We start from the raw sequence: 26,882 nt of genomic DNA on the forward strand, positions 1-26,882 counted from the left end.
TCCACTATCATGATAACTGCAAGAGTAACCTAAGTGCAGAAATGCAGTGTTTGTTTTTGTGCATGCATTGTGCTTAGGACTTTTAACAAATCAGATCTAGTAAGTTATTTCACGTGATTGTCTTACACCAGTAAAATGAAATTTAAAATGTTCTTTATGTAATGAAAAATCCCATCAAATAATTATTTCGCCCTCACTTCAAGACTTAATGAACAGGTACAGCCTATATCAAAAGTGTTTGGTTACCACAGAGTGGCCTTTCGTGTTCTTCATGAGCTGAAGGTTGATCTGTTTTTCTAGGACATGATGTTTAGTGGGGATAGGGTAAAGGGTTCTTACAATAAACATTTCCCAACTTTCTTTCTGGTCCTGTATGTCAAACCAAAGCCAGATCAACATCTGTGAATGGTCCTCTGAATAGCCCTGTTAGGATGCCCAATGTCATCATGTCATATTTCCACAAAACTATGGAGTAACCTCTGCAATTTACCATGCCCAATGCCATTCCGTTTAATACCTGAGGCCTTGTCTCGACTATCTGGGAAAGTCGATCTAAGCTACAAAATTTCAGTTCCGTTAGTAGCGTAACTCAAGTAGACGTACCTTAGATCTACTTACCGAGGGGTCCACGCTACACTATGTTGATGGGAGACGCTCTCCCATCAACTCCCCTTACTGTTTTCGTTCCAGTGGAATACAGGAGTTGACAGAGCCATCTGTGGTCGATTTAGTGGGTCTTCACTAGACCGGCTAAATTGGCCACCGATGCATCGATCGGCCCACATTGATCCCCTGGTAAGTGTAGACAAGCCCTTAATTTCTACTGGATTTCAACCAGACTTTCCCAATGTGGTTTTGCTTCTCAGTGTTTAAGTGTTTAATTTCTAGAAATAGGATATGGTCTTATGGCCAAATTCTACTCTCTGTTACAGCCATGAAACTCCCACTGACTTTAGTAGGCATGAGAGAGACAAGGTGGGTGAGGTAATATATTTTTCTGGACCAACTTCTTTTGGTGGAAGGGATAAGCTTTCGAGCTTCATAGAGCTCTTCCTCAGGTCTAAAATATTGTAAGCAGAGTGTTCAAGATAAATACAAGGTGGGACAGACTGTAAAGCATAAGAGGTTGGCACGCATTGTAGGGTACCACTTAAAATGAAGTGGGCAATTAACACTTTTGCATAGCTGTGTAACTGAAAGCATAATCCAGCTCTTAAAATATAAATTCAGAAGTCTGAGAGACTGAACAATATGGTTACAAACTTTGTTACTTTTTCCTGAAGAACAATCAGTTTTTACTTTAAAAAGAAATATAAAGTCCATAATATTGTCCACCACTAGAAAGTTTTTTTCCCATAGATGACTTACAGAATGACAAGTTTCAGAGTAACAGCCGTGTTAGTCTGTATTCGCAAAAAGAAAAGGAGTACTTGTGGCACCTTAGAGACTAACCAATTTATTTGAGCATAAGCATCCGATGAAGTGAGCTCTAGCTCACGAAAGCTTATGCTCAAATAAATTGGTTAGTCTCTAAGGTGCCACAAGAATGACAAGTGTAGCTTGGCAGCCTTTTAATAATAGAAATAGTTAATAGAAGCAGTTAATGAAAGATAGCTGAAACACAGATCCATCTTGCTTCACAGAATCAGGGTTATATCACGCAGTAAAATTAAATTATTCTTCCCACATGAAAGTTTAAGGAGCCTTACCCTCGGCCAGACACTATTACTTTCTTCATGTGAAGCCCAGGGAGTGTCAGCCAGGTATATTGTACCTCAATCCAGCAGGGGGGGCTACAGCATAGCTTCAGATTCTTAAAAGACAAAAAACACATACCAAATTAGCTTCCGAAGTCCATGTACTTCCCAGTCTAATTTAAAGTGCATTTCCTAGATGTTCCATGCTTCTCAGACACAGCAAAAATATAGTTTCCATAGTTCAGTTTCTTTTGTGCAAATCCAACACATTTCCCAAAGAAATAAGTCCATTATTATGAATTGGCATGTTTGTGTGAACTACTTATTTGTGCTAGAAGGTGATAGGCCTCCTGAGACATAACTGTATTTACTTGAATCAGTAGGGGCCTGATTCTGTTCTCATATTGAGTGCAATTCTATTCATTGATTTTAAAGTCAGAAGGGATCATTACAATCATCTAACGTGTAAAGTGATGAGTGCTCCTGAACTCGAGCCTGATTAAGTCACATGCACTGATGAATCATTTCTGTGGTAGGCTCCAGCCAATCCACACGCCAAGAAGTGGTCTGGTGAATTGCAGGGTAGATATAGAAGCCTCACAGGAGGAGCAGCAGCTCAGCCTGCTCAACCTCACTCCAAGGCTTGGAACTTTTCCTTGCCTGATAGTGGCAACAGACTTTCCAAGCCTTAGCCTGCTCCAGCCTTGTTCCAACCCCATTCTGGACTCCTGATTCTTGCTGTGACCCCCTGGCTCCAGCCACTAGGTCTCACTGCCACAGCTTTGACCACTAAGTTTGACTATCCCCATCACACTTTGTGACAATCTGACCTTCTACATAACACAGACCATATTGAAGTTAACTGAGGTACCCTGGTGTAAAATCAGTATGACATTAGAGCCAGGCCCCATTAAATTTAGTAGCTGATGGGTAAGGCCCTACCAAATTCAAGGTCCATTTTGGTCAATTTCACAGTCAGAGGATTTAAAAAATCGTAAATTTCATGATTTCAGCTATTTAAATCTGAAATTTCATGGAGTTTTAATTGGAGGGATCCTGACCCAAAAAGGAGTTATGGGGGTGGGGTGTTGCAAGGTTATTGTAGGGTGGGGTTGAGGTACTGCTACCCTTACTTCTGCTCTGCTGCTGGCGGCAGTGCTGCCTTCAGAGCTTGGCAGCTGGAGAGCAACAGGTTCTAGTTGGGAGCCCAGCTTTGAAGGCAGCGCTGCCGCCAGCAGCTGCACAGAAGTAAGGATGGCCTGGTACGGTATGGTCACCCTGACTTCTGCGCTGCTGCCTGCAGAACGGGGCCCTCAGTCAGCAGCCATCACTCCCAAGCTGCCCAGCTGTGAAGGCAGCAGTGCAGAAGTAAGTGTGGCATGGTATAGTATTGCCATCCTTAACTCTGCACCGCTGCTGGCAGGGCACTGCCTTCAGAGCCAGGCACCTGGCCAACAGCCACTGCTCTCCGGCTGCCCAGCTCCGAAGGCAGTGCAGAAATAAGAGTGGCAATACCACAACTCCCCTAAAATAACCTTGCAACCCCCCCTGCAACTCTCTATTGGGTCAGGGTCAGACATGCCAAACCCACGAAAAAAATGCAGAAATTGGGCTTGTTTTTGGCTTGAATGGCTTGTGAGTTGCTTGTTGGCTAGGTTTTGGCTTGTTGCAACTTGTTGCTGCTTGCCTTTATTTTTTGTTTTGTTTTTTTTGATCGGCTCCTGGCAAGCAGGGGCAAGGGGAGGGGTCAAGGTTCCGTCCCCACTCTGAACTCTAGGGTACAGATGTGGGGACCTGCATGAAAGACCCCCTAAGCTTATTTTTACCAGCTTAGGTTAAAAACTTCCCCAAGATACAAACTTTGCCTTGTCCTTGAACGGTATGCTGCCACCACCAAGTGATTTAGAAAAAGAACAGGGAAAGGACCACTTGGAGTTCCTATTTCCCCAAAATATCCCCTCAAGCCCTTACACCCCCTTTCCTGGGGAGGCTTGAGAATAAACAAGATGGGCACAAACCAGCTTTGGATTTTTAAGACCCAAAAAATCCAATCAGATTCTTAAAAATCAGAACTTTATTAGAAGAACAACAACAAAAAAATAAGAGAACAACTCTGTAAGATCAGAATGGAAGATAATCTTACAGGCAGTCAGATTCAAAACATAGAGAATCTCTCTAGGCAAAACCTTAAGTTACAAAAAGACACACAAACAGGAATACACATTTCCTCCAGCACAGCGAATTTACAAGCCAAAACAAAGAAACCTAATGCATTTTCTAGCTAGATTACTTACTAACTTTACAGGAGTTGGAGGGCTTGCGTCCTTGATCTGTTCCCAGCAAAGGTATCACACAGACAGAGAAAAGCTCTCCTCCCCCCCCCCCAGATTTAAAAGTATCTCGTCCCCTCATTGGTCATTTGGGTCAGGTGTCAGTGAGGTTACCTTAGCTTCTTAACCCTTTACAGGTGAAAGGATTTTGCCTCTGGCCAGGAGGAACTTTATAGCACTGTATACAGAAAGGTGGTTACCCTTTCCTTTATATTTATGACAGGGGGCAAGCAGGGGCAAAGGGGGGAGAGAGTCAGGGGTGCACAGAGGGCCCACCACAATGCCAGACTGCCTGCCAAGGTGATCTAGTCACATAGAATGTTGGGGTTTTTAGGGATTGGCTTGTTTTGGCCTTGTTTTGAAATGGTATTAACTTGATTTCTGGCTTATTGTGAAAGTCAGGGTGCTTATTTACCACGTGAATGTTGGGAACTGTGGTCAGGACTCCCAATTTAAGAAATGCTGGTCTCCACCGTGAAATTGTATAGTATAAGGTAAAAGCACACACAAGACCAGATTTCACAGTGGGAGACCAGATTTCACGGTCCATGATGCATTTTTCATGGCTGTGAATTTGGTAGGGCCCTACTGATGGGCCTGCCTCTGATTTCATACCAGTGCTGCTACTTCACTGACTTAAGTGAAACAGCTCCTGCTTTTCCCAGTGTAAATTGGATTAGAACGGTTCCTTTTAGTTCAAATTCCACTTCCTCTTTTGAGTACCAGGGCCTGATTCCATCGGTACTTACCTTGTGGTAAAGCGGGAGTGAAGTGGTGTGAAACTGAGCTCAAAAATTAGATCTACGCACATGTCTACACCTGATTGGTGCCAACCATGAAAAACTATAAGCAGCAAATGTACTTTCCTTTTTAATCAATGAATAACCTGAAATTAATAAAAATGAAATTTTTTACCAATGCTTGCTATAGCAATAGATATATGGTTTAAAATTTTTATTTATCATATGCATTGGTAGGGCCAAAAAGTTTGCCCACCCCTGCCCTAAGGTTGCCCCATCTCAAAATGGATATTGTGGAACTGGAAAATGTTCAGAGAAGGGGAACAAAGATGGTTAAGGGTAGGGCCAGATTTACAACTTACGTGCCCCTAGGCACAGCATCTTCAGCTCCACCCCCGTCTCCCCATGTGGCCTGGCCTGGACCCCCCTCCCGCACCCCCATGTGGCCCTTTGACCTCCCAGCAGCTCTTTGTGGCCCACTCTGCCTCCTAACTTGGCTCCAAAGAGGCTGTGACTTTTCACTGGAGGAAAAAATGCACCCGCCACCCGCTTGCTAGCTGTTTGCCGCCACCCACCAGAACAGTCAGCCTCAACGCAAGCCGGTTCTGGTGCCACAGCGGCCTCTGGTAGGCAAAAGGCAGAACTGCAGCACACTTTCTGCAGGAAAAAAAATTCTGCCTCCCTTGGACAAGAGTTCTGCGCATGCTGCAGCAAACATTACCTAAGGGGAGGGGGCATGACATGAGACAAGTGGTGTGTGTGGTGTGCCAGCAGGGGATGGGGCAGATCAGGAGGATCCCTCCTCCCCAGGAACTCCACATAGTGTGGCCAGTGGCAGCAGGGCAGCAAAATAGACCAAAATACCACAACTCTTAACTGCTAAAAAACCCTGGCAACTGTCAGCTACAAATAGTCTAATTGGGCTAGAAAATCACATACTTGACAACCCCCTTAGAATGCCAGAACCCCTATGCATGTACTACTGTGCCTAATTGGAAACTCAGCCCTGGTTAAGGGTACGGAACGGCTTCAATGTGAGGAGAGACTAAAATGATTAGGGCTGTTCAGCTTAGAAAAGAGAGGATTAAAGGGAGATACAATAGAGGTCTATAAAATCATGAATGGTGTGGAAAAAGTGAACAGAGAAATGTTTTTACCCTTTCCCACAATACACAATGAAATAAATAGGCAGCAGGTTTAACGCAAACAAGAGGAAGTACTTTTTCACACAGTGCACAATTAACCTGTGGAACTCATTGCCATGAGATTTTGTGGTGGCCAAAAGTATAATTGTGTTAAAGAAAGAACTAGATATGTTCTTGGAGGGATAGGTCCATCAGTAGCTATTAGTCAAAATGGTCAGGGATGTAACCCCAGACTCGGAATGACCTTAAATCTCTGACTGCCAGAAGCCAGGAGGAATACACAGGGGTCGATCTCTCCAAATTGCCCTGTTCTGTACACTCCCCCTGAAGCTCTAGTACTTGCTCCTATCAGAGACAGAATCCTGGGATAGATGGACCATTGGTCTGACCCAGTATGGTAGGGCTTATGTTCCAGAATGTTTGCTGCAATTTATTCCTCTGTAAAGCTTAATAATAATCAAGCAGGAAATCATAGTTCTTTGAGACTGAGATCTGATATCACTGGACACTCAAATTAGTGAATCCCAGATTAGTGGAGACAAAGCATAAATTATATATCACATATGGAATTAGTAAATAGGCCAGTATGGCACCATCAGGAGCTTTCTTTAATGACCTGAAAATCAAAAAGGAATCCTACAAAAGATGGAAACATGGACAAATTGCTAAGGAGGAGTATAAAAGAAACACACAAGGTTGTAAGGACAAAATCAGAAAGGCATAACGCATTTTGCGCCTTAGCCTAACAAGGGACATAAAAGGCTCCTAATGTATTTAAAGAAGGAAATTAGGCCTCTTCTGATTGCAAGAGAAAGACAAAGGAAAGTGTAGGTCTTCTACTTAGTGGGAAAGGTGACCCCTTAACAGATGACATCAAGAAGGCTGAGGTGTTTAATGGCTATTTTGCTTCAGTTTTCACTAAAAAGGTTAAGGGTGTCCAGCTACTGAACACAATTAACGAGGGAAAGAAGGCAAGCCAAAACAGGAAGAGAACAGGTTGAAGAATATTTAGATAAGTTAGATGTATTCAAGACAGCAGGGACTGATGAAATTCATCTGAAAATACTTAAGAAACTAGCTGAAACAATCTCAGAACCATTAGCAATTATCTTTGAGAACTCATGGAGGATGGGTGAAATCCTCTGGGATTGGAGAAGGGCAAACATAGTGCCTGCCTTTGAAAAGGGGAACAAAAAGGACCTGGAGAATGATAGACCAGTTAGCCTAACTTCAATGCTTGGAAAAATACTGGAACAAATTATTAAACAATAGATATGTAAGCATCTAGCGGATAATAGGGTTTTAAGGAATAGCCAGCATGGAATTTGTTGAGAACAAATCATGCCAAACCAACCTAATTTCCTTCTTTGACAGGGTTACTGGCCCAGTAGATGGGAAATAAGCAGTAGACATGATATATCTTGATTTTTAGTAAAGGTTTTTGACACAGTCCCCCATGACATTCTCATAAGCAAACTCAGGGAAATATGGTCTAGATTAAATTACTGTAAGGTTGGTGCACAACTGGTTGAAAGATCATATTCAAAGCGTACTTAATTATGGTTTGCTATCAGATTGGGAGGGTGTATCTAATATGGCTTTGCAGGGATCAGTCCTGAGTCCAGGACTATATTTTTTTTTAATGGCTTGGATAATGAAGTGGAGAGTGTGATTATAAAATTTGTGGATGACCCCAAGCTGGGAGGGGTTGCAAGCACTTTGGAGGTCAGAATTTGAATTCAAAATGACCTTGACAAATTGGAGAATTTGGTCTGAAATCAACAAGATGAAATTCAATAAAGACAAAAGCAAAGTACTACACTTAGGAAGGAAAAATCAAATGTACAAATACAAAATGGGGAATAACTGGCTAGGGGGTAGCACTGCGGAAAAGGACTTGGGGCTTATACTGGATAACAACTTGACTGTAAATCAGCAATGTGATGAGTTGTGGAAAAGGCTCATATCATTCTGGGGTGTGTTAACAAGAATGTCGTGCTCTACCTGGCACAGGTGAGGCCTGAGCTAGAGCACTGTGTCCAGTTCTGGGTGCCATGTTTAGGAAAAATGTGGGCAAATTGCAGAGAATCCAGAGGAAAGTAACAAAAATGATAAAAGATTTAAAAAACCTGACCTATGAGGAAAGGTTAAAAACACAGGGCATGTCTAGTCTTGAGAAAAGAAGACTGAGGGGGGACTTGATAATAGTCTTCAAATTTGTTAAGTGTTTTATTAGAGAGGCTATGATCAATTGTCCTCCATGTCCACTGAAGGTAGGACAAGAAGTAATGGGCTTAATATGCAGCAAGAGAGAGAGAGTCAGGTAAGATATTAGGAAAACTTTCTAACTATAAATTAAGCTCTGGAATAGGCTTCCAAGAGAGGTTGTAGAATCCTCTTAATTGGAAGTTTTTAAGAACAGGTTGGACAAACACCTGTCAGGGATGGTCTAGGTTTACTAGACCATTTAGTACAGGGGCCTGGGCTTGATAACCTCAAGGTAGCTTCCAGTCCTAAACATTTCTATGATTCTATACTCTTCCATAAACAAGCTCACTGTGATGAACAAAATACTAAGCGTAGTCTTATTGAAACAGCATATTGTGCACAGACTACTTATTACCCTGTGATTTGGGAAATACACTTGTTCGTGTAATTCAGGATGTGATAACTAAAATAAAAAACTATTTTAAAGTTTGTTGATACATAACAAAATTTACTTCTTTTCCAGAGACCTGGAAACTATAGAGATTCCAAATATAAATTCAAGAATGTTTCAGCCACTGAGGAATCTTTCCTACATGTACATATGGATAATAGCAGACATCATGGTGACATTTCTTTACCATATAAGAATGTACAAAGTAGCTCTGATTATTAAGCCTTTCCATATTATTAAATACTAAAATATTTGTCACAATGGAGTCTTGTTTCTGCAAAAACAAATTAAGTATATCATTTTATACAAATAAAATAAAGAAAAATACATTTTCTCCATGTAATTCATATTTCCATAGGGCATCACTCCTCTCTTCCCCACACAGTAACCTCTTTTATGACATGGGGTGGTGGGGATATCTGCCTGATTACTTGGAGTTACGCATACTTCTGGGAAGCAGAATAGCTCTTCAAGTGCTTAATATCATAAGAGAGGTAGAGTTACCCAGAAGTTTACTGTATGCAAAGAGTACATATATTTTGGTTGGGGGAAGAGCTGTATATGTTTGTGCAGACAGTAATATGTGTTTCACGTGACTATTTTCCTCTACTGTCATGTCTCAGTAGCTTCACAACATGTCCTAGCTTATAGTACTATTGGATGCCTCTGAACCACAAAACACTTCCTCCCTCCCCCCCCGCCCCGGTTTTTAAGGCAGAGGACACCCCCAGTGCTGGGAGGGCAGGTGGCACTGCCCCAGTCTCCCCAGCCCCGGAGCACTGGGAGGGTGGGCAACATAGCACCAGCCTGAGCCGTGGATACTGCACAGGGGGAGTGGAGCAGCAGTGAGTGGAAAGCAGGATGGGGCACGTACTGTGGCCACGCTGCCTGCCCTACTGGTGCGGGGAGGACTGGGGCTGCACCTCCTGGCGCTCTGGGGCTGGGAAGGCTGTGGCCACAGTACCCACTCTTCTGGGCCTGGGGGCGCTAGCCTGGGTCAGGAGCCAGCGGTCGGGGGGCTCTGGACTCTGGCAGCGGGGCACGGAAGGGGCAGGGCCTCAGGTGGAAGGGCGTGGCTGGGGGCTAGCCTCCCGCAGCCAGTGGTTCACGCACCACCCATGTATATTTCCTTCGGTAAATATATGTCAGTTGGGGCTGTCAAGTGATTAAAAAAATTAATCATGATTAAAAGCACAATTAAAAAAATCAATCGCAATATTAAACAATAAGAGAATACCATTTATTTATATATTTTGGATGTTTTCTACATTTTCAAATATATTGATTTCAATTACAACACAGAATACAAAGTGTACAATGCTCACGTTATATATGATTACAAATATTTGCACTGTAAAAAACAAAAGAAATAGCATATTTCAATTCACCTAATACAAGTACTGTAGTGTAATCTCTTTATAATGAAACATCCAAAAATATTTAATACATTTCAATTGGTATTCTATTGTTTAACAGTACGATTAATTGCGATTAATTTTTTTAATCACAGTTAATTTTTTTGAGTTAATCGTGTGAGTTAACTGCGATTAATCAACAGTCCTAATGTCAATAGTTTTAAACTTACTACTATTTTTACTATAGATTGGGAATGAACTTTTCCCCACACACCCCTTCTGCAGACATGGGCCTTCCTCAGAAACCACATTCCATCTGGCCTAAGAAGTCAGAATTGTCAGAAACTCAGTAACATACATGAGACCCAGTCTGCTGAGGGCCTTAAATGTCAGCTATCAACTTACAGTCAGTCCACACACCAGCAGTCTGTTAATGCAGAAAGCAAAGTAGTGCCCTGGCAAAATCTTTTCTGCCAAGACATTGTAACAGATCTGCATCTTTGTCAACCCAGTATGAAGAAAAGTAAGGCAGCAGAATTGGATTAGTGCAGAGGGATGCATTAGGGTCACAAGTTCAAAGTAGCCACATTCTCAAAACAAAACCACCTTTGAGCTGAGCTGACAAAAAGACCTCTAATATCAGCCATAGATCAAGGGCTACACCTTGGCTGCATGTTACACTGACTAATGCAAAATGCTATTCACATTACACCTCCTACTTAAACAATAGGCATAATTTTGGTTGTTAGAATTTCCTCTGTTTCACTTCTTTATGTGTAATTGCATATCTAATACATAACTGTGACTTTGACCTGTGCTTGAACAGCAATTTTATATGTTCATTTCTTTGCTTTCAGCTATTTCAAAAAGTTTTGTATTGTTCCTATGCACTCCACGTGCAAATATGCACACCATTAACAGATGTTAATCATCATTTGAGAACCTCTTGGCTAATAATGTTCTTCGAGTATTTGTCTGGGTCACAGCTTGTGTTACCTGTTTTGGAAATCCTTTTGTCATTGGAATGAGTTCATTTATCAGAGCTGAAAACAAGAAGCACACCACGTCTATCAAAATGTTGTGTTGTAAGTATATATTAGTGGTATTATTTTTAAATCAAACTGACAGACCATTGTACTATGTATATTCGAGTATTCAACCATTTACGTTATAGATAAAAATATAAGCAATGCATTAACTTCAGAATATTAGTAAACTTTGCTATTTTTGTCCCATTTTCCAATATTCTAAATATAAGCAGAAAGTTGCTTTTAACTCTTAAATTCAAATGGTCAAAATGTATAAGAAGAGTCTATGCAGCCTAATTGTTTCACTTTATTAAGTTTACTGTTAATTCTACATCCAGGAAAACAGAAAGGTTAACCAGTGCTGGACTGGCTATTGCATGCATTTTGTGATGTGCCATGCCATCTTATTCTTCTCAGTTTTGTCACCAGCAGCTAGTAAACTCCACTGTGGTTTATGAATTCCATGTTTCGTAATTATAAATTATATTGACTCCAAATTAATGTACCATATTTTGTCTAACAATAATTTTGGAATTAAGAGCCTGCATTTGAACAATATTAACACAGGGCCAAATTTAGATCTGCTATAAACAAGTGCAACTTCCTTAAAGTCAATTTATACTGGCTTCAGTTTATAAAATGAGTGTGTGATGCTTCCCCCTTCTATCCCATAGAGAGGATATGGAATCTGATACTACTTTCAGGATAAGAGAATTCTCCCTTGGCTCAAGTAGTACTAGCTTGTAGTTCCATCTCCCTATCTGTATGTGATTGTCAAATGAGAGGTGTTGGTTACCTGCAGTTCATAGATTTACCATGGTGCCATGACCCAGTATTAGAATCATAGAATATCAGGGTTGGAAGGGACTCCAGAAGGTCATCTAGTCCAACCCCCTGCTCAAAGCAGGACCAATTCCCAGTTAAATCATCCCAGCCAGGGCTTTGTCAAGCCTGACCTTAAAAACCTCTAAGGAAGGAGATTCTACCACCTCCCTAGGTAACGCATTCCAGTGTTTCACCACCCTCTTAGTGAAAAAGTTTTTCCTAATATCCAATCTAAACCTCCCCCACTGCAACTTGAGACCATTACTCCTCGTTCTGTCATCTGCTACCATTGAGAACAGTCTAGAGCCATCCTCTTTGGAACCCCCTTTCAGGTAGTTGAAAGCAGCTATCAAAGCCCCCCTCATTCTTCTCTTCTGCAGGCTAAACAATCCCAGCTCCCTCAGCCTCTCCTCATAAGTCATGTGTTCCAGTCCCCTAATCATTTTTGTTGCCCTTCGCTGGACTCTCTCCAATTTATCCACATCCTTCTTGAAGTGTGGGGCCCAAAACTGGACACAGTACTCCAGATGAGGCCTCACCAATGTCGAATAGAGGGGAACGATCACGTCCCTCGATCTGCTCGCTATGCCCCTACTTATACATCCCAAAATGCCATTGGCCTTCTTGGCAACAAGGGCACACTGCTGACTCATATCCAGCTTCTCGTCCACTGTCACCCCTAGGTCCTTTTCCGCAGAACTGCTGCCTAGCCATTCGGTCCCTAGTCTGTAGCTGTGCATTGGGTTCTTCCGTCCTAAGTGCAGGACCCTGCACTTATCCTTATTGAACCTCATCAGATTCCTTTTGGCCCAATCTTCCAATTGGTCTAGGTCCTTCTGTATCCTATCCCTCCCCTCCAGCGTATCTACCACTCCTCCCAGTTTAGTATCATCCGCAAATTTGCTGAGAGTGCAATCCACACCATCCTCCAGATCATTTATGAAGATTATTGAATAAAACCGGCCCCAGGACCGACCCTTGGGGCACTCCACTTGATACCGGCTGCCAACTAGACATGGAGCCATTGATCACTACCCGTTGAGCCTGACAATCTAGCCAGCTTTCTACCCACCTTATAGTGCATTCATCCAGCCCATACTTCCTTAACTTGGTGACAAGAATACTATGGGAGACCGTGTCAAAAGCTTTGCTAAAGTCAAGAAACAATACATCCACTGCTTTCCCTTCATCCACAGAACCAGTAATCTCATCATAAAAGGCGATTAGATTAGTCAGGCATGACCTTCCCTTGGTGAATCCATGCTGGCTGTTCCTGATCACTTTCCTCTCATGCAAGTGCTTCAGGATTGATTCTTTGAGGACCTGCTCCATGATTTTTCCAGGGACTGAGGTGAGGCTGACTGGCCTGTAGTTCCCAGGATCTTCCTTCTTCCCTTTTTTAAAGATTGGCACTACATTAGCCTTTTCCCAGTCATCCGGGACTTCCCCGGTTCGCCACGAGTTTTCAAAGATAATGGCCAGTGGCTCTGCAATCACAGCCGCCAATTCCTTCAGCACTCTCGGATGCAACTCGTCCGGCCCCATGGACTTGTGCACGTCCAGCTTTTCTAAATAGTCCCTAACCACCTCTATCTCCACAGAGGGCTGGCCATCTCTTCTGCATTTTGTGATGCCCAGCGCAGCAGTCTGGGAGCTGACCTTGTTAGTGAAAACAGAGGCAAAAAAAGCATTGAGTACATTAGCTTTTTCCACATCCTCTGTCACTAGGTTGCCTCCCTCATTCAGTAAGGGGCCCACACATTCCTTGGCTTTCTTCTTGTTGCCAACATACCTGAAGAAACCCTTCTTGTTACTCTTGACATCTCTGGCTAGCTGCAGCTCCAGGTGCGATTTGGCCCTCCTGATAACATTCCTACATGCCCGAGCAATATTTTTATACTCTTCCCTGGTCATATGTCCAACCTTCCACTTCTTGTAAGCTTCTTTTTTATGTTTAAGATCCGCTAGGATTTCACCATTAAGCCAAGCTGGTCGCCTGCCATATTTACTATTCTTTCGACTCATCGGGATGGTTTGTCCCTGTAACCTCAACAGGGATTCCTTGAAATACAGCCAGCTCTCCTGGACTCCTTTCCCCTTCAAGTTAGTCCCCCAGGGGATCCTGGCCATCCGTTCCCTGAGGGAGTCGAAGTCTGCTTTCCTGAAGTCCAGGGTCCGTATCCTGCTGCTTACCTTTCTTCCCTGCGTCAGGATCCTGAACTCAACCAACTCATGGTCACTGCCTCCCAGATTCCCATCCACTTTTGCTTCCCCCACTAATTCTACCCGATTTGTGAGCAGCAGGTCAAGAAAAGCGCCCCCCCCCAGTTGGCTCCTCTAGCACTTGCGCCAGGAAATTGTCCCCTACGCTTTCCAAAAACTTCCTGGATTGTCTATGCACCGCTGTATTGCTCTCCCAGCAGATATCAGGAAAATTAAAGTCACCCATGAGAATCAGGGCATGCGATCTAGTAGCTTCCGTGAGCTGCCGGAAGAAAGCCTCATCCACCTCATCCCCCTGGTCCGGTGGTCTATAGCAGACTCCCACCACTACATCACTCTTGTTGCACACACTTCTAAACTTAATCCAGAGACACTCAGGTTTATCTGCAGTTTCGTACCGGAGCTCTGAGCAGTCATACTGCTCCCTTACATACAGTGCTACTCCCCCACCTTTTCTGCTCTGCCTGTCCTTCCTGAACAGTTTATAACCATCCATGACAGTACTCCAGTCATGTGAGTTATCCCACCAAGTCTCTGTTATTCCGATCACGTCATAGTTCCTTGACATCACCAGTATTCATGGCATGATCTCAGCCAGTTCCATCAAATTCATTCTGATGCCACAAACCCTGGGTCAAATTACATTACTGCATATATCAGCCAGGATCTGGCCAATTCTAAGAACATTTTTAGTATATAAATCTTTAAATGTAATTACTCTTTTTAATAAATTGTGAAAATTTCTTTTTAAGTAGGTGCTGATTGTCTGATGGGTGTGTACTTGTTCTCCATTGGAGTCTCTGACATTAAATATTGTGGACAATATAAAAACTATGTTGTACTGTGGATGGAGGGCTTACCATGTCATAACATGGGTTTCCTGGACATGTTTTCTACAGAGGTCTCTGTCTTGTTGACATATCTGACTTTGGAAAAATATTTAGTAATTGTCTTTCCCTTCAGTAATATCCCACCAGGAAAGCATCAGACAATAATAATCCTTGTATCCATATGGTTTATTGGATTTGTAATAGCAATAATTCCATTTTGGGATGAGGATTTTTTTGGAAAGTATTATGGAAAAAATGGAGTTTGTTTCCCATTTTATTCTGATCAAACAGAAGAAATTGGAGGCAAGGGGTATTCTCTTGGGATTTTTCTTGGTAAGTTTAATATTTTCATACGTCTTTATTATTGTTTCTCTTATTGCAATTCAAAAACTGATTTCCAGACTACAGTAAACTCATGTATAGTAGATATATTTTTACAGTGGTCCCAACGATTGTTCGGCCTGTCTAACTGGCCCTGCATGGGGAACTGGAAGCATTTTCGAAAATGCTACCAAGGAGGTCCTGGATTTTAATCACTTACCTAGCAGCCTAAATTTGGCCTCCAGGACCTCTCCTCTACCTTTCTTCCTAATGTACCCTGACCACCGGCTGCTCCCAACACTGCATATAGGTCTGTCTAGATGCTTCGATAGGTCTGCAATCTTTGCACCTGGCAGACAATTCACCATGCAGTTCCTCCAGTCATCACACATCAAAATATCTATATTTCTAATAATCAAATCCCTCCATTTCTATTACCGGTCTTTTCCTAATAACATGGGGCCCCTCCCCCAGAGAAGTATCCTCAGTATTCCTGCACAATAATGGGGATCCCTCTCCCCAGAGAAAAGGAGTACTTGTGGCACCTTAGAGACTAACCAATTTATTTGAGCATGAGCTTTCGTGAGCTACAGCTCACTTCATCAGATGTTTACCGTGGAAACTGCAGCAGACTTTATATACACACAGAAATCATGAAACAATACCTCCTCCCACCCCAAGTGAGCTGTAGCTCACGAAAGCTCATGCTCAAATAAATTGGTTAGTCTCTAAGGTGCCACAAGTACTCCTTTTCTTTTTGCGAATACAGACTAACACGGCTGTTCCTCTGAAATCTCCCCAGAGAGGTATCCTCAGTGTTCCTCTACAAGAGGATTTTTATCCAAGTCCACTTTACAGTCCACAAGTAGGAGTTGCATGCTTATCGTCTGGCGTGATACGGTGCTAACTCTTGCAACATTTTCTTGTCTGTCTTTATGTGCAGCTCTGCTCCCTGCATGCTATTTTCTGCAAGAGAGGAGCACATGGACCTCGGGGAGGCGGGTTCGATTTCTGTAACCACAGCCTATATTTGTAACATATACATATATTTGTTAATCCATAAGTCCTACTATGGAACAATAAATTTTTTAATAAAGTGGTTCAATGGAAGGACAGAAAATAGTTGTTTATGAGAAGAGTCTAACACAGGAGGCAATTGAGGAGAACAAACAAGGTCTTAATAATGTATTTGCAATGAATTTATTATTGTCAAATTTTAATATCAATAAAATATTTATAGGAAATCATCTTCCAGAAAATAATTTTGATAGCCTCCTATTAAGCACTGAAAACCATATTCACTCCTCCTTGGATTTTTGATACTTTAAAATGGGATCGGGGGAACAATCTAAAATAAACCCCAAAATTTGCAAACAGTGTATGTGGATGGAATAATTTAAACGTGGATCAGCAACCTCTAATTTTTCTTTTTTAATGAGCCAGTCCTACTGTGAATGCAACAAAAATAAAAGTATATCTAAAACCGGTCCTATTTCTGCAACCCTGGTCGTGCAAATAGTCCTTACCCAACAGAGTGGTCCTATGTATCTTAATGGGATGATTTGTATGATTACGGACTGTTCACATAACACTTACTTGAGTCAGTAAAAGTTGCAGGACTGGGACTCTACTGAGTCCCAAGTAAAAATGACTGCAGCTCTGATTCAGCAAAGTATTTATATATGTGCATTGCTCATGCGCTTAAAGTGATCAAATGCAACCCAGTTGCGCTACTGATGTGACTAATGTTACATGCTGCTTTAGAATCTTGCCGAACTGGAGCCTAAAACAAAAATTATCTCTTCATTTGCCTGAGGTTGTACTAAAACCTCCTGGGAAGAGATCAAGATCTCTCAAAAAGGTCATTCTCTCAGTTGCAGGAAAACTGCCTCAAACCGAAATCTTTAAACTGAATAGTTTAGTATAGCAAGAACACAGAAGAGAGCCATCTTCCCTCACCAGCAACTGTTGTGTCCTTTTATATTTACAGCTCATAACATTTTCAGTGAAGAAGGAAGTGCAGTATTCCCAAATCAGTGCTAAGTATAATGGTTTTTTCAGCAGGATGCCTCATCATAGAAGAAAAGGAGGACTTGTGGCACCTTAGAGACTAACCCATTTATTTGAGCATGAGCTTTCGTGAGGTACAGCTCACTTCATCGGATGCATCTTCTACACTTTCCACAGTATGCATCCGATGAAGTGAGCTGTAGCTCACGAAAGCTCATGCTCAAATAAATGGGTTAGTCTCTAAGGTGCCACAAGTCCTCCTTTTCTTTTTGCGAATACAGACTAACACGGCTGCTACTCTGAAACCTGTCGTCATAGAAGATTTCCATTGTTCATAGTTTGGTTCTGTTTTCGAAAAAAGAGGCGAGGCCTTCTTTGCGAGCTCATACCTGCCAAGTGGCATTACCCGAAGCCTTTTTTTTTTCTTTTTTTCTTTCCCCTTTTAACTGAACAGGGGATTGCTACATGAGTTTGACGTAGTCTTTGGAAAGTTTATTGCCCTCGCACTTGTGACTCAGGGGAGGGGAGTGTGATCTTTTGTGTATATATTTTTGTGTATAGTTATTTTTTGCCTGTTTTGCTAAAAGAAAACCTGGGAACACTGACCAAGAGACAAAAATTGGGGATAATTGTGGAATATAAATATTTTGGCAGTGTATGAATGTGGCTTAGGGAATGTGGGGCAGAGGGAAGACAGTGTGCCAAGAGTTTGACTAATGCTCAGTCTTTGACATGGTGGTGTGTATTTCATACTAGAGTTTTTATTTAGTTTTTTTATGGCTGCTTATTCCCAGTTCAGTTTATAGCCTAGCTTGGGAAATGATTCCTCAGATTCTCTGTGTTAATCTTATATGACTGCTATTTTCTGCTATTACACTGCACCGAAGTTATCTGCTTTTGTAATTTGATGATTTGATCTATTATGATCCCTGGTGAGGACGAGGTTGAATGCTGGTTGGGGATACCTGATTTTACTAATTTATAAAATGGAAAGGTTTCAAAAGATTTGGAACATTCATGTTGTGCATCAGTGCAGCTATGTACAGTAAAGGCCCTAAGGCTTTGCCAGCCTGGGCAGAAAACCGTTTTCTGCACCCCATGGAGCAGCAAAACAAAAAAATAAAATGGCCAAGTGGCACAGCGATATGCCGCCCCCTGGAAACTGGTGTTCAGACTGACTCTGCTGCTTGCTGGCCCCTAGAATTGGCCATGGCTATATAATTGGATTATCTTATTATTGTTAGCCATATCCCTGCCCCCACTTCTTTCCCTCCTTTTGTTTGTTACACTCACTTGTGTCTTGTATAAAATTAGATTCTGCACTCTTCACAGAATGGACCATGTCTTCCTATCTGTATACGTGAGGTGGCAGTTTGCAGATGATACAAAATTATTCTAGATCAGAGGTCCCCAAACTGGGGTGCAGCCCCCCCTAGGGGGGCACAGAGGAACGTTCAGGGGGGCACAGCTGGGGCCCGGGTCAGCCTCTATGGGGGGCGGGAAGGGAGCACCACCCAGCTCTGGTCCAACTCCAACTGCCAGCCTCGTACCCAGGGCTCCACTGCCGGCCCCACACCCGCGGCCCCAGCTGCCTGGCCTGCGCTTAGGGATCTGCTCCCCACCACAGCTCCCGCCCCTATGCACAAGGCCCCGGCTGCCAGCCTCAGCCCCTGGCCTCAGCTCTGCTCCCACCTCCACCCCCTCCTGTGGCTCCAGACTCAGCCCCCTTACTCTTGTCTGTGTCTTCCCGTCCTGGAGCCATGGCCCCGCTCCTGTCTCGGGTTGGGGGGCACAGAGAAGGGTAAGTGGGGGCATGAGGTAAAAAGTGTGGGGACCACTGCCCTAGATAGTTAAGTCCAAAGCAGACTGCAAAGTGTTACAAAGGGATCTCACAAAACTGGGTGACTGGGAACAAAATGGCAGATGAAATTCAGTGTTGATAAAGGCAAAGTACAGCACATTGTATGTATAGTTGGGATTATATTTTCCAAAATGATGGGGTCTAAATTAGCTGTTACCACTGAAAAAAGACACCTCGGAGCCATCGTGGATAGTTCTCTGAAAACACCCATTCAATGTGCAGCAGCAGCTGTCAAAAAAGCTAAAAAAATGTGAGAAAGCATTAGGAAAGGGATAGATAATAAGACAGAAAATATCTTAATGCGACTATAAAATATATATGGTACACCCACATCTGGAATACTATGTGCAGTCCTGGTCACCCCATCTCAAAAAAGATACATTAGAATTGGGAAGAGTGCAGAGAAGGGCATCAAAATGAGGAGATTAAAAAGATTGAAACTGTTCAGCTCAGAAAAGAGATGACTAACAGGGGACATGATAGAGGTCCACAAAATCATGAATGGTGTGGAGAAATAGAATACTGAAGTGTTATTTATCCCTTCACATAACACAAAGGGGGTCACCCAGTGGAATTAATAGACAGCCTAACAAAGTGCTTCTTCACACAACACACAGTCAATCTGTGAAACTCATTGCCATGGGACGTTGTGATGGCCAAAAATATAACTGAATTTAAAAAAATCTACAAAAAGAAAAGGAGTACTTGTGGCACCTTAGAGACTAACCAATTTATTTGAGCATAAGCTTTCGTGAGCTACAGCTCACTTCAGCGGATGCATACTGTGGCAAGTACAGAAGACGTTTTTATACACACAAACCATGAAAAATGTCTTGAGTACTTTCCACAGTATGCATCCGCTGAAGTGAGCTGTAGCTCACGAAAGCTCATGCTCAAATAAATTGGTTAGTCTCTAAGGTGCCACAAGTACTCCTTTTCTTTTTGCAAATACAGACTAACACGGCTGTTATTCTGAAAAAAAATCTAGATATGTTCATGGAGGATAGGTCCTTCAATGTCTATTAGCCAAGATTGTCAGGGATGCAACCCCATGCTCTGGTTGTCCCTAAACCTCTGACTGGCAGAAGCTAAGGCTGGATGACTGGGGATGGATCACTCGATCAAGTACCTTGTTCTGTGCATTCCTGCTGAAGCATCTGGCCCTGGCCAGTTGGAAGACAGGATACTGTGCTAGATGGACCATTGGTCTGACTCAGTATATCTATTTTTATGTTCTTATGTTTTTACAAAACCTGCATTGAGTGCACCGGAGGAGCCCTGAAGGCCAGCATTCCAGCAGATTGTACCACTGTGGGCACAGGGGCTCAAGACAATGATATTTTGAGTAGCAATATCCTGAGTTCCTTATTCACCGTCACAAATCTATACACACACCCAACAATAATACATGGCTCATGTTTGCATCTGTAGCTAACCATATGGGGATAAGCTGAATTCCTCTTTATAGGTGCCTTAGCGCAATGTTTAAACATGGTTCTGACCAAACTGTATTATAACACTGTTTGTCAGGGTCAAATGAAATTTGGGCTATAGCTTGTTTTTGAAAAATAGTCTAAACTGATTTTGGCCCCATCCAGACCACCTACCCAGCAAAACTGCGTTATAAGAAGATTAGCAATAATTGGACGAGAATTCTGTTTTTGGTTGCATTGTTGTAAATCCAGAGCAGCCCCCTTTATTGAGAACAGAATTTGGGCCATTGCTAAAAGTCCACTTCTTAAACACCGATATGATGCTAGTGTAGACTGGCTTTTAGAAACAAGTTGCAAATCCTGTTTTGTGTACATTCCTCCTGCAGTAAGTTGTGGTAGGTTTTTGAACAGAGCTGAGGTAGCTGTTCTGGGGCTAGTACAAGTATCAGCTGGTTTTGGCCCTTCCACAGTAACTATGCCATTATTTCAGCAATATGCAGGATTCCCGCAGATACTTTGTGTTCCAGCCTTATTGGAGCATATCTAGTCAGGGGCTCAGACCTCTGGGGAATTCTGGAAGCTATCTGTTTCTATAGTAAGTTACTGCAGAGTCCTTCATTTCACACTATGTAACAGAGGGGAGTACATCTGTACATGTACATAAGACGACTTTGTGACAGCAGAAAATATATAGGACATATTTCTAACAATAAAAAACTATCTGCAATGATGAATATTTATAATAAAGTTAGAAAGGAAGAAAGAATATAAAAATGGTGGGAGACAAGTAAGATATGAGGATATCCCTTTTATAGGATTTGCTGTTTTTGAATCTTCTGTTTTTTCCAACAGGTGTGAACCTACTAGCATTCATCATAATAGTGTTTTCATATGTCAGTATGTTTTATTCCATTCAAAAAACTGCCCTTCAGACATCAGAAGTAAGAAACAACATTCACATGGATGCTGCTGTTGCCAATCAATTTTTTTTATAGTATTCACTGACTCCATCTACTGGATTCCCGTCTTTGTTATAAAAATCCTCTCCCTATACCAGGTGGAAATTCCAGGTAAATCCAGTCAGCTGTTTGAGAATGTGATTTCTTATTTCTTCTTTGGTTAAAGTTTCAAATATTTATACAGGTCTGAACCCTGCAATGCTTGCCCAGTGCTTCTTCAGGCAAAACTCTCATTGACTGGGAGGAGTGGTAGATACGCTGGAGAGTAGGGATAGGATACAGAGGGACCTAGACAAATTGGAGGATTGGGCCAAAAGAAATCTGATGAGGTTCAACAAGGACAAGTGCAGAGTCCTGCACTTAAGACAGAAGAATCCAATGCACCGCTACAGACTAGGGACCGAATGGCTAGGCAGCAGTTCTGCAAAGAAGGACCTAGGGGTGACAGTGGACGAGAAGCTGGATATGAGTCAACAGTGTACCCTTGTTGCCAAGAAGGCCAATGGCATTCTGGGATGTATAAGTAGGGGCATTGCCAGCAGATCAAGGGACGTGATCGTTCCCCTCTCTTCGACACTGGTGAGGCCTCATCTGGAGTACTGTGTCCAGTTTTGGGCCCCACACTACAAGAAGGATGTGGAAAAAATGGAGAGAGTCCAGCGAAGGGCAACAAAAATGATTAGGGGTCTGGAACACATGACTTATGAGGAGAGGCTGAGGGAACTGGGGATGTTAGTCTACGGAAGAGAAGAATGAGGGGGGATTTGATAGCTGCTTTTAACTACCTGAAAGGTGGATCCAAAGAGGATGGATCTAGACTATTCTCAGTGATAGCAGATGACAGGACAAGGAGTAATGGTCTCAAGTTGCAGTGGGGGAGATTTAGGTTGGATATTAGGAAAAACTTTTTCACTAGGAGGGTGGTGAAACACTGGAATGCGTTACCTAGGGAGGTGGTGGAATCCCCTTCCTTATAAGTTTTTAAGGTCAGGCTTGACAAAGCCCTGGCTGGGATGATTTAGTTGGGGATTGGTCCTGCTCTGGGCAGGGGGTTGGACTAGATGACCTCCAGAGGTCCCTTCCAACTCTGATATTCTATGATTCTATGACTTCGGGGGGAGTTTTGTCTGAAGAAGGACCTAAGGATTATGCTGTCAGGATTTAAATATTTGCCAAAACATTTGACTTCATTGTGTTCAGAAATTAGATTCAAACTAAGGCATGCCCCTCTCAAAATGCATGTAAGGAACTGAGCACTCACCTGAATTATACAGTGACAAAGCTCTTGTACTGTGGTGGCTACAAAATCTCACAATACATAAAATAAGTCCAGTTATTTGCCCACTTGGAAAATATAAATATGCTAAGAGACTTTTTCAGCCAATCCGAACTCCAAAGGGGAAACACTGACAGATCCCTAACTATTCAACTACTGATAGATAATGCTTTAATAAAAGCACCTTGCCTTTCCATTATACTTCTAGAAAACTGACATCTCACATTTTGCATAAAAGTCGGGTAAATAGCTTTCACCATGAAGCTAACAAAGGCATTATACAAACACTGCAGACTGTCAGGAAACCTACTGATTGCCTGGAAAAAGATTTGTATCCCAGTAGGAAAAGTGGTTAAACTTGGATGGTTGAAAAGAAATTGTGGCTCTCATATATGTGTTCCAGGTAGCCTATTTCCCCCATGTCTTAGGCCCTAGTTCAGGAAAGCATCCCAATTCAGGACAGCGCTTGAGCACACGTTTAACTTTAAGAGCTAGGTATTGGTATTAGTATTAGCAATGTCTGTAGTTTGATTAAGTCCCATTGAAGTCAATGGAATTTAAGCACATGCTTAAGTACTGTCCTGACTAAAGATGGACTTAAGCACATGTTTAAGTGTTTTCCTAAATCGGGGCTTTATTTCAATAGACAGCCAGTAAATACATGAGAGCGTATTTGGCCATAGCACACAGGTTAACAACCTAGCTTTTGTGAAAATATTTCAGATTTATGCCTTTTTCCCCTCTTCCATTAAAAACCATGCTATGCTTAATAAAGAACCCAATAGAAAGTGTATATTCAAGCCCTTTTCATATAAAAATGATTTTATATTATAGTTCTGAAAAATTCAATACAGCAAAAGGTGTTGAGTTTAAAATACACTACATTGTTGCTTCTATGTACTTCATACCAAAAGAAAACGCTGATTATCTTCTAAAGTTCTGTATTTCATTGTGTTTTTTTCTAGGCACTGTCACTTCCTGGATAGTGATATTTATTCTGCCAATAAACAGTGCCTTGAACCCAATTCTCTACATTCTCACCACCACTTTCTTTAAGGAGAAGTTAAAGCAGTTACTGCAGAAATATCGAAGGAGGTCGGTTTTCAAAAATGACAGCAAAAGCTTGCCTACTTCAATAGTATGGACAGATGATTCCTTAATTCATGCCTCCTCTCTTGGATTAGACTTGGGTTTTTAAACAAATAACTCTTGGGGGCTGAGTAAATAAGTTAATTTACGGTTTCTCAGCAAGAGCATGGGAATTGGAAGTATCAGAATTAGCTATGTTAATCTTTTTGAGATTCATTTTGAAATGTCTTTGTCATTACCATCTTTGTATTCATCTTCCTGTAAGATAAAATGACAGCTGTTGCTTTTATCATTTCAGTTTCATGTAAAGGTTTCAGTGCAAGCACACTGTGGGTTGGGGCTGAAAATAATGAGGCATTTTCATTATTCATCCCACTCCCCATGAAGCCCTAATTCCTGCAGAGACTAAATTGGCTTGGCTTGTCCTTACAGACATTATGTGGTGTGGGGGAAGGGGGAGATGAATTGGAGTAGCCATTAAACTTTACACCCTGAAATGTTTTAGACAGTATTATAAGGTTTGAGGTCATGCAGTAATCCTATTGTCATCAGGAAAATTGGAAGCAGAACTGGTCCAAAACAACAGTGCAGCTGTGACTTTTCAGCACTGACTCTTGAGGTCAAGATTGGGTACAATTCAAAGGGTAATGAGAGGTCGGAACCTGAATTTAAAAAGGCAACCAGTGCATTTAGCAAGTAGCCATCTAAGAGTAGGATTGCCATTGGCTACTTCTGAAGGGATCACCAGATGACAATATGTCCTTTCAAATTTCTACTTCAGTGTACTCCCCTAGAAATGCTAGAAAAGCGATTCATGCCAGTATACTACGGCCGTGAACCAGTGCCAAGCAGGCAAAAATCTGGTGTCACAGCTCATGTAGCTAGGCACCTCTTGTCTCAAGCTACAGTTAATGTTCACTAATCCAGAAGCCACATGGATTTTTTTTTTAATTTGCCAAGTAGTGTCCATCCTTTCACTCACTTCAATTTCTAAAGCATTTCTACAGTGATTTTTGGCAATTATACTTGTAATTCCCAATTATTGTCTCTCTAACATTGAATAGATATAGATGAAGCAGTCTCCAAAACGACTTTGCCTCAGTGATATTGCACTATATGTTGCATGGTGTGGGTCTGGCTAATATGTCTCACCATGGGTCAGATAGGCTGCTGGGCAGAGTGTTCACATACTTCCTATGTGCCAAGTATGTTGTATTTAAAGTCCTATGGGACTTACGTAACATATAGGCTTTGTGCTTGCTCTCTGCACAGAGATTAATTTCCTTTAGCACATAAGGTAACCAATCAATCACACAGGACATCAGAGTGTTATTTTTATTTTTTTTAATAAAGCAGGAGCTAAAAGTAAAATGAAAGTGGGTTAACCTGCCCCTCCCCACTGTTCAAAGATAGAGCTAAGTAGGCTCCATTAGGAGTCTTTTTTGTTTTGTTAAGTGCTCACTAGAACTGAAATCACTTGTGATGGGGACAGCGTTTCTGCCCAGCCTGCTTCAGGTTCCCCCACTAAGAGCTGACAATCACTGAGAGCCAGGTGGAACCTCAAGAGACTGACCTGCAGAGGTCACAATAGAGAGGCAGGTGGCAGCAGAAGGTGACCAACAAACAGCCGGCGAGGGTGAGCAGCGAGCAGGTGGCTGGTGGGGCAGCCAGGAGAGCAATGAGCGGCTGGTGAAGCGGCCAGCGGAATGGTGGCTGGCGGAGTAGCCAGCTAGAGCAAGCGCACAGATGGTGGAGCAAGCCAAATGTTGTCTTCACCAGATGGGAGGTGAACTCACACAGATGCAGTGGATTCCCTGGGTCCACTGACCCTGGGTCCTCACTGACCAAAGACAACCACTGTGCGTGGGGTGTGATAAGGGAGCAGAGAGGGGCACAGAAAAGGAATTTTTGGTTGATGAGGCAGAAGACACTGCCCCACGCACTCTGGGGTGGGTGACCTGCTCACAGTTTTATGATTATGAATCCTGCTTGTGGCATTTTCCCTAATTAATGTCAGGTGACTTCCCTCCTTTCATTAAAAGTTTCTTTTCTACATTCAGACTCTGTGCTTGCGAGTGGAGAAGTATGGCCTCTCAGAGGCGCCCTAGGGGTGGCGTGTAATTTTCCCAGGTTACTGGGTGGGAGCTCGAGCCAGTTCCATGTTGTATTGTTGAAAAGGAATCCCTAGATATTGAACCCAGGCCTGGTTGCTGCAGGCTCCACCAGGCAGAAGGGCTACAACAGCAATGTGGTATATCAACAGGCAAGGGAGACTAAGATCATCCCCACTCTGTCAGGAAGCCATACTTCTATGGGAATGCTGCATTCTGCACCAGATCACACTGGTAGCTCTGCACCTTCCTGATCTTCAGAACACCCCAGCAGGCCAGCTCAGTAGGGATTTTCCAGAAAACCATACATGATCTCTTGAGGACTCAGTTCTGCAGAGCATCTTTTTCAAATGCATTTCTGAAAATAGTTCCCCCCTTTGAGCCCTTAGCAACCTGCTCCCTTTACTACCTGACAAATGAAAACTGCTTTCCTGGTGGCCATTACAATATCTAGAAGGGTAGGGGAGATTCAGGCTCTGATGTCAGGTCCCTTGCATACAGTATTTCACAAGGACAGGATTACTCTTAGACCTCACCCAAAGCTCCTGACCAAGGTATCTCAGAATTCCATATAAATCAGTCCATTCACCTCCTGGTTTTCTTTCCTAAGCCTCATTCTAGCCTGGGTGAAGTGAAGTGTCGCACTAGTCATTGTAAGAGCATTATCATTTTATTTAGATAGAACAAAGTAATTCAGGAGCACATATAGGCTATTCATGGCATTTGCTGACAGGCTCAAGGGACAACCTATATATCCCCTCAGAGGTTATTCAAATAGGTCTCTGACTGCATAAAAACTTGTTTTGAGGTAGCCAGGAGAGATCCCCCTGCCCATAGTACAGCTCATTCCATGAGGGCTCAGGCCACCTCAGATGCCTGTTTGGCTAATAATGCCCATACCTAAAATCTGTAGAGCAGCTACATGGAGCTCAATTCATACACTTACCACTGGCTATTCCCTACTGCAGTTTTCCAGCCCAGATGCTAGCT

At 42.5% G+C, this 26,882-nt stretch overlaps 1 protein-coding gene across 1 annotated transcript; it reads left to right on the forward strand.

The window, feature by feature from the left end:
- The first annotated feature begins 7,902 nt into the window (after positions 1-7,902).
- Positions 7,903-23,890, forward strand: RXFP2 (relaxin family peptide receptor 2). Its single transcript, XM_078851738.1, is given in 9 exon segments — positions 7,903-7,925; positions 8,644-8,715; positions 10,784-10,797; positions 10,800-10,850; positions 10,853-11,011; positions 14,758-15,165; positions 21,310-21,438; positions 21,441-21,527; positions 23,658-23,890. Coding segments are annotated over 9 exon segments (1,176 nt in total).
- Positions 23,891-26,882: the final 2,992 nt, after the last annotated feature.

The sequence above is a fragment of the Lepidochelys kempii genome, chromosome 1 (assembly GCF_965140285.1).
Source record: "Lepidochelys kempii isolate rLepKem1 chromosome 1, rLepKem1.hap1, whole genome shotgun sequence".
NCBI lineage: Eukaryota > Metazoa > Chordata > Testudines > Cheloniidae > Lepidochelys > Lepidochelys kempii.